Below are 13,910 nucleotides of genomic sequence, written 5' to 3' on the forward strand. Positions count from 1 at the left end.
TGACATTAAGTAACTCGTCTCACTGACAAAAATAAAAATATTTTAGATCTAGGCTCTGAGTTGCCTAGATTCATCATAATGACCAGTTCACATCATAAAGTGATCGTGAACATGAAATGCATCTTTGTGTTACAGGACTCAAGCTCATGAAATTACATAATCAGTTTGAAGGCCAATTAATACTTTTGAAATGCATCTGAATGTTTCTGTTGCAGTACAAAACTATGTATCAATATAAATATTACAACACCTAATAACATATTAATACTTTTGAAATGCATTTCATTTCAAGGACGGCCATGCCTGCTTATTAGACCTTTCTAGCACACAGTACCTTAGTAAAAAAAGTACCTATACACAATTTTAGAACAATATTAGAATTCATTTTAAGAAACATCAGTGGTTCTTCAGTGTTAGTGGATCGTTTCCTATATTTTGTTCAAGTCACTTCAGCCATCCACATTTATTGTTTGCACTTTTCAGTATTTTATACCAAAATTGGAAAATAGTTACCATTGTTTTGCAACTAAACCAAGTCATATGGCTAAATATCACTAGGACTCGGTGACAATGTCTTATCATTATTATCATTATTGTGTGTATTTGTGTGAATTGACCCTTTAAGTTAATATCTTAGTTTAACAGTGCTTCGAAGTGCAATTCATTATTTTTTTCAATATTAATTGTAGTGGTTTGAAAAGTGTGGCCAGAGCACCATGCTCCCTGTCTCATGACAGTGAGGTTGAGAGTTGTGTGTACAGCCTGAAGTGCAGATGCGTCAGAGGTGGCAGATCATGCCCTAAAACTCCAGCTCCTCTGAAAGGGCTGGAAGGGCTTCTTGAGGTTGAAGAACATGAGTTGAGGTTTGAGTCGTGGGGCTTTCTCAGGTATGACAGCAGCTTTGCTTTCCTCAGTGGGAAATCTATTGCGGTAGACTTCTGGGTACGACCTCTGGAACTGAAAGGGGAGGATATGCGTCATTACAGACATTGTTTGGGGATTTTTCACATTCTTAAACATAAATGGCTCATATGTACATTTTACAGCATATTGCTCAAGAGCAGTCTGATTTTGTACAGTATTTGCACATCAAGACATCAAAGAGACACCTTCTCCAAGAGCTCCATTTAGTGACGTTTCTCTTTTAACATGTCTCCTCTCCAAATAGTACAGCCATACCTGCTTAAGCCTTTTCCTCTTGTCCTTGGCAGGGAGTTCTTGGTCTGCAATCAGGCCTTCCAGCAGCTCCTGCAGGGGGGTCTGGGTTCCTATCACCTTCTGCTCCTCAGACTCCACCCTGCTGATCTGTTTGCAAAAAGCTGGAGATGCGCTGAAGTCTGTATCTGAACCTGCGTATTTGATCTGATGGGAGACACAAAAGAAATGTTGGATTAATGTATAAAAAATAAATAATAATATGTTAAGAGTGCAGAATCTAATTTCCAGCATTTAGTTAAGATAAAATCATGTTTTCAGTCCTATTCACAGCGTGGGATGTGTAAATATACACATCCACTGTTGGACTATTGATAAAATCAATCAGGCCTTCATTTGTATGCCAAACAATGTTGAACAGACTGTCAATACAGTCTGTGTTCAACATTTTCATTATCACTGTGCCAACCAAAAGAAAACACATGCACACATCAATATGAACCAACTGTGCACAGAGGACTAACATAAAACTACACTCCATGAAGGCTATCAAGAAGACTAGGTCTGTGCCCGTTAAATTACTGACACAGCAATGTCACATGAGTGACTCTTGCTGTCAGATTAACATGAAACTGTTTTTGAATCCCGCACGCAACTGTTCCTGCAGAATTTCCAAACATTACCCCCCCCCCAGATGTGTAATCCAACTACTGCCTGCTCCTGTGGATGGAAAATACGTAACAAGGGCATTTTTTTCCATTTAAAGAAATGCTACTATGGTTATTATAAAGGTTACAGTGAAAAAACAGGTTTACCTTGAAACAGTGGGACTAAAAGTGATTGAAACCCTTATGGACTGTGGCCTTGTTTCTGACATTTATGGTGTTTCCCATAGCAACAGACACAAACCAGAATCAAAAGCAACAGGCTTCAGCACAGCAGTGATAACACTGTTATTCAAATATTAGATCTGGATTAGTAACACCGCCTTCATTACATAATATTGATGTTTAAACTAAATCTATGTAACTGCCTCTGTAACTAGAGCCATTAAAATGTTCGTACAGTGAATTTGATTTCAACCTGCAATAATGCTGCTGTCCTGCTGTTCCCACCCCCACTCTTGTTGCAGCCCTCACATATCTCATATGTCAGTTTAATACAGACGCAAATCCCAAGAGGCAATTTTGCCAGATGAGACAACTAAACACGGGGTCATTGGGAGCCTCAAGCTACTGCAACAAGTGTTTTCCACTCATTAACATAATTTCCCAATTTTATGTGGCTTTAACGAATATCTAAATTTACCACTGACTGTACCCCTTTCCCACACTTAGTGCTTGGCAAGATGATGGAACCAATCTGGCACATTGTCTTCACAAATGATGCACAGATACGACTCGATACTCATGGACTGTGGGAGGGAGCAGATGCGGCAGAAAAATGGGTGCTAGTGACTGTAATGCAAAAAGCAGTGGGATCGGACCACCTGCAGAGACCTCTTGACGCTCACTGTCCATGCTTAGCAATTCATTCCTTCATTAATTAATGGATTGAAACTGCAGGAAGTGTACTGACTTGAACTCTTTTGAGGTGGGACAGGTGCTCCTCAACCTGCCGACGCAGCTTGGAAGGAACTTGGAAGATGGTGTTGTGGTGCTCCATCATGAAGGTCACCAGTTTGGTGGCAAGCAGCTCATCCAAGTCCATCTCATCCACTGAGCCCAGAACGCAGTGCGAGAACATCTGCACCATCTGGACAGAGACCACAACAGGAGATGGTTACTATACTCATTACAGCAAAGCCCCTAGGCCTGCATGTTTTTTCCTCTTGCCCCCATTGGAGAGGTGTTCATCTTGCAAAATCCAGTACAAACATACAACTATGGCAAACAAAACCTCTCTTTACAATATAAAAATGTTATATATTTGTATGATATTGTTTGTCCCTCTACTATCGTGCTGATTTGGGGATTTCCTAGTCTTATTTAACCTCAGTAACCAGAGAAGTAATACAAAGATATGTAGCAAATAAACATTAGGAACGTGTACCAGTGTGCGGGTAGCAATGGCGTCATTGAGTGGAGGCAGATGGGGATTCTGGCAGACCCGGGCCATGAGACGCAGTAGAAGCTGGAGGCGTCTTCGGTTGGGCGGCGGCAGTAAGAGACTGCTGACTTGAAGAGCCTCAGTGGCTACCTCCTGCTCCTGAAGCAGACCTGCAGAGACATGAGAAGAGAAGAGTCCAGCTCCCGAGGCCTAACATACAGGCTCAACAAAATGAACACCAGCAGCTGTTTATCTGCAGCAGTGCACAAATATCAGCAGTGGAATCACATCGTGAAGAACTCACTGAGAATGTTGACAAAGACTTCATACAGACGGAAAGTCAGCAGGGGTTCTTTGAGTCTCTGAAAGTAATCTCCTACTGTTCTCAGAACATCCCTCTCGAAACCCGGGTACACAGGCTGTTTGGTTTCACTGCCATTAGGCCCTGAGAAAGAAGAGAGTGCAGGTTTTAGTGCTTCGCAATAAGAAATATACAGTTGACCCCAGTTCATATAGAATACATGCATGTAAATATGAAAAATGGTACTGAAGATTTTATGGTATGGTACATCCACATTGTATGAACAGTTTAACACAAAATTAGATATCAGCCATCTGGAAACCAAGGCACCTACTCTTTCACAATGACCATTAGTGAAAAATGCAGCTTCAGTTTACAGACTGGAGTCTTCAATCATTTTAGAGATGTCACTTATGTCCTTCAGGTACTTGTACCCAGTGCAGTCAAGTCCCTAAGTAGAGGTGATGTTTTTTAACATTCATTCTTAGAGGGAGCAGAAAATATATACTTACAATTGGCGAGGCATTTCATTGCTGATACCACCCAATATGGCATGTCCTCTGGAGATCCAAAATAAGATAGGTGAGTTATGATATTGTTGTTAGTCAGCAAAAAAATAATTGCTCTTCCAAATGTGAATCAATGCATCATACCGGCTTTGTTGTCCAATATGACTATGCCCGTCTTATTAACGCTGAACACATTGTGAACTATGTGCTTGCCGTTCACGTGCGTTGGGTTTAAAACTCCATCCAGTGACTGTAGGCCCAACACCCTCTGTAAACTAAAACAACAGACTTGGCATCAAATATCTAGAGCAGCAGTTCCCAAAGTGGGTGACACATCACCCTGGGGTGCAGGCCAAGGGTGCCGCAAGATTTATCATATCATATGATTCATTTATTGTGTGCTTTTAATAATGTTTCACTGCATTAAAAAATCTGCAACATTTATATTACCCGTGTTGTATTAGGAAGAAAAAAGTAATAAATATCACCGTATTAAAAATCATACATATCAGCCCTCAACACAGCCTGACAGGTATGAGACCAACAACAAAACCGAAACGGCAGGTTTTGGCTGCTTGTAGAAGACAGCAATTCATTATTGTCCGATAGCACATTCACTTTGGTATTGTGCATTGTTAACATCATATATGTGTGATCTGGCTCTTGCATCCCTGGTATACGTGAAAACATGGGTGGCTTGGGGTGCCATGACAAAAAAAAATGTCCTTTGAAGGTGTGCCGTAGTTTGAAAAAAGTTTGGGAACCACTGATCTAGAGCAAATGATACAAACAACACGAACAGTGGAAGTGTTTAGTAAGTTATGTAAAAGGAGTTACATACTGCGCAACTGTCATTGATTTCCAGATATGGTCCACTTGTTTTGAAGTTATCTCCTTCCTTCGTATGAGCTTGCATTCATGCACATCTCCGATAGCTACACTGTGCCTTTTATTCCACAAATCTGAGGTCTGATCAAAAAGGAAAGAAAATGGAGACATGAAAGAAAAGCACCTTTTAACTTACACTGAGTGAGCAAACACATAGAAAGCCCTGTGTAATAACAATCCAATACACCAGTCTTGTACGCAAGAAATCTTGAATTGTTTATACTCAACATTTCATAGCTGCTGTGCTATAATGTATTACACTGTAAGGTGTGGGGTTTCTACCATTTTTGTTTCTCCATATATGTAAATGTGCTAGACAAAATATTAGAAACGCCCTTCAATATAATGCTGTCCAACACAAAGATGTACCATAGAACTGAGTTCACCAGAGAAACAACTACAGCAGCAGACTGAACAAATGCTGAAAAGTAAAGGAGTATTTCTGTTGGGCTCCTGTACTGCATTGCATTACTGCACACTGAACTTTCTTAATAATTTTTTAGTGCACTGTATGAGCTTGAGAGCAGAATAATGTAAATGACAGCTCACAGTGGTAACTGAAACAAGGAAAATGAAAATGGCCGCTATTAAAATGATCTCATCTTGCTATTTGCTCCCTATTACGTTTGCATATGCTTACACACTCCTGGCAGAGCATGAGTCAAAGGAAGCACATGAGAAGCCAGACATCTCTGTCTTTCTCACCATGACAGCAGACTTCAGGGGTGCAATGTTTTCCCGCTGAGGCAATTCTTCGTAGTCATCCCAGCGAATGAGTCTGGGCAGGTCACTGCTGTCTCTCAACAGAGGCCTCGTTGGAAAAGACTTCAGGGGGGACAGCGTGGGGAACCTGAAGGGAAAGACAACAGCACTGGGCTCAGCCGAAGGGGAAAACGACAAACTGTGAAGATGAAACAACAGTGCCTTCTGGTGTATCAACTAACATGAATAACAGTACAGGGCGACAAAGTACTACCTGTACAGATGGCCATTGTCTTCAAAGTCCTCTGTCCCGTGGCGTCCCTTGATGTCTTCAATGACATGGGCCTTGAGGAACTTTCTGAGCAGCTGTAGAGTCTGGTAGCGGGTTACCTCGGGCCCAAAGTTATAGTTGCGCCTCAGCAGCTCATGCAGATAATCCACAGCCTCGGATCCCGTGAAACTGCAATCATAGTAGCGGAAGTGTGCCCAGTGCCTTCTCAGCGGCAAGCCTCCACGGAAGAGTTTAATGGTTTCATTCCACTGCATAATAGGGAGACATACAATGTGGTGTGACAAAGGTAGGTATCACAACAAATAGGACATTGAGTCCTCACAGTGTTTTGGATAGTGCAGAGGTTATGGATTATCAGATCTCACAAAGTATCCTGATGGGCAGGAGAAAATGAAAGAAGTAGATAAAAGCACAGACAGACAGACAGACAGACAGACAGAGAGAGGATAGAAGGCTAAACAAGGTCATTGCAACCCAGGAGAGTATCAAGCTGTATGAAATAAATGCTGCTCATTCTGGCTGGTCTGAGTCTTGAAACGAGCTGAACATGTAATGGGAAAGATTTAAAAAAGTTCAGACAAGTTAAAGCCAAAAAGCTGGCCTGGAGCCCATAGAGAGAAGGGAAAGAAATCGTTCTTTCATTAGAACAAGGTTGAAAAAGGTTCTGTCCAACAGAAAGAAACAGCAGGTGGAATGCTAAATGTTTTTTCTAGGGTTTCTTTTTGGAGAAAAAAGTGAAGGCGTTGGAGATTCTGACGCCATACATTATGTATTTACTATTGTGTACTAGTAACCTTTGTTTGTAAAGAACAAACTCTTACAAAATGTATTTCAGTACCAGATGGCACGAATGTAATATACAATAGCTGAACAGAATAAATTCATTTTGCAGTTTGCACTAATGTACGGAGTCATTTATTAAAGGTGAAGGATTCCAAGGCACAGCCAGTGAGCTGGATATAATTACATGTAGAAACATCTGACAAAGTAGCTGTTAGTGGAAAGTACACATTATGCATTAACATACTGTACACATTAGCATTATCTTGAATCTGCACATACATGCGTTAATTATTATTCTTAACGTAAACAGCTAGGAATATCCTTGTTTATAAGTTACTAAAGTCCACCCACTTGAGGGTAGAACCCTATTTTTCCACAAAAAAAGGTTTTGCTTTTGTTGACAAGTGAATCAAGGACTCCAACATACTTTGTGCTGTTTTGCAAGGGTGCCTTTTATTGCGAGGGCAAGATTTAAAATGCTCGAACTCCCTAGCTACTGCGTAACGTTAAGTAAAGTAACTGTTAGCCAATTAACTTAATTAACGTTAAACGTACGACTAAGCTAAGTTTGAAAGTACGTTATCGCTTTGGCCTACTCGTATGTACGGATATAAAGTAACAATGTAATATAATTTCGCGGCTGTGCCTGACTAGATACATGAAACAAACTTTACACAGTGAACATTAGCGTACATTGTAATGTTTGAAGTTAGCATGAAGCTTTTCAGCGTCACATTTGACTGTGCCTTGCTAACGTTGCCAACAAACTCACCAGCTTGGTCGCCCTGTACGGACCCGGTCCTATGACTTTACCTTCCATTCTGGTAACGTTAAAACCCACTTTACTCGTATGAAAACATGGAGATATATAACTTTTATGAGCTTTTCAAAAGCTTCAGAGTCTGAACAGAAACGTTGCTGCCAACTTTGAATCTTCTGCGTCACATCATTTGAACGCTGTGATTAGACAGCGAGCTGATCACGTGACCACAAGGAATGTGGCATTCATGAATAGAGCTGTAGTAGGACAATACACACACATCAACATTCAACTGCCGCTGCCTCTCCTCCTCCTCCTACTACTACTACTACTACTACTACTACAACGGCTGCTACTGCTATAACAACAACAATAATAAACTAAATAAAAAACTGTTGACATAATTTAAACACGCACAAAACTTAAAACCTGGAAAGCACTTTCATAGCAAAAATTTTATCTAATAACTGACACTAAATGTATATATTTTGCTAAATTTGCCCCTTGTCTGCAGGCCAGACTTTGGACAGTCAACCCTGCTTCACTTTGAACTGAAAGTTGAAACAGTGAAAATGACACAAACCATTTATAAAGTTCAACGTATATCGGTTCAAGTCAAATAAGCCCTTAACTAATGATAAGATCATGTTCATTTTCAGTGTATGTTGTTATAGGTTACAGGTATATTTTGGAGGGATCTAAGAGGTTGAGGCAGTCTAGCTAGTGCAGTGTTTTAAATGTTGAAAGATTGAAAGATGTTAAAATATGCTCTAATGTCAACTAGCCAGTGACATGACCTTTTAACAGAATCCAAGCTACAGCTTTCTGGATAGACTGCAAGTTTAAGGAGTGAAGGGAATTACATTAGACTAAGCAAAAGGAAATAATTGCAGTGATGACCTTCTCCAGATCAATGGAGGATCGGTGTAATAATTTAAACAGTTCATCACACATCTGCACTGAAGATGACTGCACAGCCCCTTTCCAACCTGCTTTCCAAAATTCAAATGGGAATAAAACAAGAAACACCTGGAGCAGCCTTTGCAAAGCCCATCCAAACCACGGTCGTCAATGTACAAGACTGTCATTTTTAACCACGATGTCGATCTCTGACTCCGAAAGATCGTGTCTACCGTAGTAAAACTAAAATAGCTTGTATAACAATGCTGCAATGAGACCATAATCATTCAGGCCATATTGTTTAAACTATGCTATTACCTTTACTATAATATAAACTATTCTGTTTCTTCCTGTTACACATTATAGGCAGGCGTAGGTGTTGCTTGATTGCAGACCAATCAAGCAATGGCTGAAATATACATGAGTAAAGCAAACACAGAAGTGAGGGTACACTTGACAGTTAAAGGTCAACAAACACCAGAGATATTAAAAGCTGCCCTAGCTGGCTGAGAGATCGGGAATATATTTAGAGCTACATACGCCTGGAGAGCCAGGCTCCTGGTATAATGACTTTAGCGGTCTGTGGGTTTTTGAAAGCCCAAAACTGGAGATGTCATGAGCCTCATTAAATGAAATATCCCAGATAAAGGGTAACCACTTTGATAAGCCCAGTGCCAGCCCCGTCTTCCACATACAAACCCAGTTGAATTCCGTTTGATAAATACGTCACCTGCCTCACATCTCGTCCTTGATTCCTCAGTGAAAGGTCACGCCGATAATGAGGAAAGGACATGAGAAAAGATACTGGAGGCCTCGCTAACGAGATAGAACCATAGAATAGAATAGAACCGACAGAGGCGGAGAGGCTGGGCATCATATCAGCGTTTGGAGTGGAAAAGATTGTGTGCCTGAGCAAGAACAGAGGGACATTGGCAATATTCATGACCAACAGCTCATCGGCACATTGTGAATCCGGGACAGGATTATGATATGTGATGCTCCTAATATTTTTTGCTAACACCTCAAGAGCCCATTTCCAGCTGTCAGATTATATTATATATTACCACACCACATATCTGGGAACACAGTTGAATTCTGATAAATCATAATAACACCAAAAGCTTGATAAGAGCTTGGCCGTTTGTGCCAGAAAAATACAGTGCCTATAAAATATATTCACCCTCCTTGGAAATTTTATGTTTTATTGTCTTACAGCATTAAATGAAAGAAGATTTAATGTGACTTTGTTTCTTTTAAGGTCAAGGTGAAAACAGATCGCTACAAAGGGATCTAAATAAATTACAAATATAACATAGATATACAGCCAACCTCTGATATCATAAAAATGTAAGAGTCACATTTAAATCTAAATAAACATTCATTTGTTGCCGAGTTTGCAAACAACTGAAAAAGGTGCACTGCTTGCAAGATGCACAGCCTTGTTTGGCAGGTAAACCTATTGTTCCTACTGACTGAAAGACAGGATTACCCTACTCTCCGACCTGTCATTTTCCAACGTGATTGACAGCTTGACTGACAGGAGACTCGAAGGAGGCCATACTGCAGAGAGATCAGGGAAAACAGAGGTGTGCCTTTGTGGCACAGCATGTAATCGTCTTGAGTGCTCCCGTGAGGAGAGCTGACATGAGCCAAGTAAGAGGACGAATGGTGTGTGAGCAGCAAGGGAACTATTTGACTTGAACACATGAAAAACAGTGCTCTGTTCCTCTAGCCAGCTACCGCTCTAAGCCACTCTTTGTTAAACTTTGAGGTCACGACATTGTTATCAATCTACTTAAAATTCTACAGATCCATCAGAAACATCATTTTAAAGACCACATGTAGAGATTTGAAGAAAACACTGCCATTTGATCTCCTGCTGTGTTGTGATAGCAGCCACACTGGGGGACAGATTTGGCTTTGTCTTAGGGAAAGTATTTAAACATGCAGTGCACATAAAGACAGCCGGTGCAAAAGCCGACAGCAAAGTCGATAGCTCAAAAGATACGCCAAAGGAAGACTGCCTGTGATGATACTAAGGACTGTGTGAAGAATATAATCAGGCTCTTAACACAGTGGAACAAACTCATACTCCAAAAGAATGCTAATGTTTTTTCATGACTGCTGGATGTTCAAATAAGCAACTGTTTTGTCGTATCAACTTAAAAGGTGACGATATGCCAATGTTGTGTTCACAACTTGTTTCTGCTGCCCCCAAGTGGCCAAAGAAAATCAGCTTTTGCAGGTTTAAAGCACAGAATGGAACAACTAACATTTTCAACCATTTATTTATGTAATGTGTTCTAAAGGGTTACTTGGTGTTATGGATATTTTCTATGGTATTTCCATTCATAAATTGGCACTGAATGTTCTAAAAAGCGACATGGAATGCAGTGGGAAATCTAATATATACGAAGAAGGAGCTCTGAAACATTAAAAATGTCCTGTGGAGTTTTTGACTATGGAGCAATGTTTTTGTGAATGGGTCCCCGTTTTGTTTATACTATCCACACGCACAAGCACATCTGCTGCCGGTTTCACACTATTCCACTGACCTACAAGTGGCGGTAAAGTGTGAAGGCAGAAGAACGCTGCTACACAACGCGTTTTGGTGAGAAATACTCAATGTAAATGTATAACTTTTGTTTGTCCAAGAGAACACTCCACAGGTCACCTTTAACAAGGACAAAGAAAACAGAATAGGGCATAGGGACCGCCATAAGGACCTTACATCTCTGTGCATCTGCATGTGGAAACTCAAGACAACAATGTCTTGCTTTTAAAAACGGCACTTTTCTATGGGAGGACCCCTTGAGACGCACTTTTGCAATCAGCGCGTACTTGGTCATTTGTTATTTGGTGGTTTCTAAAAAAAGTCAGGCAGTCTGGGAGAGTGATCATACTGAGCTTTCAGTTCTTATGTTTTCAAGTGTCCTTTGGTCCCTTTGCGTAAAGGGAGAGACATGGAAATCGTTCAAAAGTCAATTTCAAATGCTTCACAATTAACTTCCAATCCTCACATTTGCAGCTCAAGCAATATCTTGATTGTCGTGATTATGATATTTCTTACAATTCCTCTACTGTGGTACCATGTTCAACGCATTATCTCCCCCTTTTATATTATTTCATAGCGACCTATTTATCAGATAGTAAATCACTACAATTACAGGATAAGCTCTCATTTCTCTAACTACAGTGGTTAGAGAAACATCACAGCAAACACAGCAAAAGAACAAATCTGCACATGCTCAAAGGTCACTGCTCCACATATGCATTCATTTTAATTATGCCCTAAAATTAAATATTGATCATTACTCTTTAGCTAATCAGCCAGTCTAGTGCCTACCTTTGCAGTTTAATAAGGTTAATTCCTGCTGCTCTTTTGGTTCATTATCAAAATATCATTCCTGACTGTGTAACACCGGAATACTGTCTCACTTTGTTTTGATGTCAGACATGAGACTGAGGAACTTGTAATGCTTCCTGTCTAAAGAGCAGGCTTTGCAATGTTGTATTTCAGATTTAGTTTTACCATTTCAACTCAACAAATATAGATTTGATTGACAAAACATAAACTGTGAAGTAGTGTTATGACAAATGCTGTATCTTTCATTCCATTGATGAAGAAATATAGTTTTTGCAGTCATTTACACAGCACAGCTATCAGTTGTGGGATGCGGTTACAGGGTGTTTAAATCCACGGTTCATTTCCTCTCGGGACACTCCACTGGTTCAAAAATGCAACAAAATGGACTTTGAGAGCAAGAGTGCCTCCCCACCACTCAGCCTCTGATTCAAGCGGAAAAAAGGGCCTCTGTTTTTGTGGAAAAGACAGGGAACTAATAATAATGTCCGATCTCATCTGTCCATCAAAATGTTATCAATCAAATTGTCAGCAGGAACGTGAAAGGATGCTGACTTCAGATATTGATATACCAAATGTTGTAATAACTGCCTTTATCTCGACATTCCCCCCATCATGTTTACAGGGGGTATTTGAACAAGTGTGTGGGAGGAAAAGAATCATCTTTGAAGCTTGCCTTTAATCTCTCTGCTAATCCAAGAAAATCAGGGACTTAAGTCAAGAAGAAGCAAAAAAAGAAAAGACAAAGAGAGTGATGAAATTACTGGTGGAGGTGGCAACAAACAAAGGGTCACACTCAAGACATCACAAATCAAACCTGACCAAATCTGCAGAGTCAACGTTACGACCGTGGCACACACAATATTATGTTATAAATTCCTGTTTATAAATGTGAAAAATAGGTCAACGAATACTTTTTGTCACAGTTTTCCTTGACTTACACTGCAAAACTGGGGGACTCAAAGTAAAGTGTTACTAAAAATGCTAGTATATATAAATATTCAAAACCTGGCACTCTGCCTAACCCTAACCCATTTTAATAATGACTCAAATCAATTGAACCTAATCCAAGAAAAAGGTCAAATCACCAATTCTAGTGATGGCAAAGCTGTCTAGGATTTTGTAATGAGCTATTTGGGGGGGGGTATAAACTTCCCCTCTTTAACTTTCACATTGTTATTTTTCAAATTTACATCTGTCGTCATCCTGACAGATTCAGTCTTCATTTAAGGAGATCAGGAGCTGTCTGACAGCTGTCTGACAGAGGTCCAAAGTTGCTTTCTCCTGCCGGTGACGAGCGGTAATTGAAGACATTCTGCTGATTGTCACAGTGTCTGCCACACATGGGGTTCACATTTTATGTTAAACATCAGAAAAAAACATCTGATACCCCCCCAATTAATAATTTCACCCGGCTGTCTTGTGGGTGACAGTAATTGAATCTGAGCAGGGAGGTGGATGCACTTGTGCTGATGAAGATTCCACCTTTATTGAGATACAACTAGTCTTTTTATTAATGTCTCACCATACTGTTCACAATCCAAGGTTTCGGCTTTCTTCAGTTTTTGCAGATTCGTCCTGCCACAGTGATTGGTGAGTGTGTTCCTCTGTTGGTCTCACAATGAGGAAAGAAATGTAGGAGGGTTGATAATCATTATTATGCTGCAGCTGGGTTTTTGTAAGACAGCAGAGGCGGCTCTGGTTGTCCTCCTTTAGAAAACACAAAAGTCCTTTTCTCTGTGTGAATAATCACAAAAAAATACATAAAGGTGAACTTTTTTCTGGGGACACCAAGCCCCTAGGAACACAGTATTGAGGTATATATGTTTATACATGTGCAACACATATAATATATACACTAATTATACAATGATATGAAATATATATATATATATATATATATATATATATATATATATGTATAAGAAATGGAAGAGAATATCATGATATAGCATATAATAATATTCAAATACAATGATAACAAAATAACAGTGATGTATTCAATTTAGAGAGAGAAAAAGAGAACAGGAGGATGGAGATATATATTCATATAATATTATCATATAGGGACATAAGTAATAATATTGCATAGTGTTACATATGTTACTACTCCTAACATTACTACTCTCACAGTATTACTAATACTGATGATATATATGGGGACAAGGTGCAGGTGAGTATTCAACCACTCACAATTTGAAACATTT

The 13,910-nt window shown here is 39.8% G+C and overlaps 1 protein-coding gene across 1 annotated transcript; it reads right to left on the reverse strand.

The window, feature by feature from the left end:
• Nucleotides 1-792: 792 nt before the first annotated feature.
• Nucleotides 793-7,542, reverse strand: depdc1b (DEP domain containing 1B). Its single transcript, XM_070911342.1, has 11 exons — nt 7,452-7,542; nt 5,879-6,144; nt 5,608-5,752; nt 4,856-4,983; nt 4,159-4,289; nt 4,018-4,065; nt 3,509-3,649; nt 3,208-3,374; nt 2,734-2,910; nt 1,180-1,362; nt 793-957 (listed from the first exon to the last, which is right to left on the reverse strand). The coding sequence occupies exons 1-11, from the start codon at nt 7,497-7,499 to the stop codon at nt 793-795; spliced, it is 1,599 nt and encodes a 532-aa protein (XP_070767443.1). The 5' UTR covers nt 7,500-7,542.
• Nucleotides 7,543-13,910: the final 6,368 nt, after the last annotated feature.

The sequence above is a fragment of the Enoplosus armatus genome, chromosome 9 (assembly GCF_043641665.1).
Source record: "Enoplosus armatus isolate fEnoArm2 chromosome 9, fEnoArm2.hap1, whole genome shotgun sequence".
NCBI classification, from domain to species: Eukaryota; Metazoa; Chordata; class Actinopteri; order Centrarchiformes; family Enoplosidae; genus Enoplosus; species Enoplosus armatus.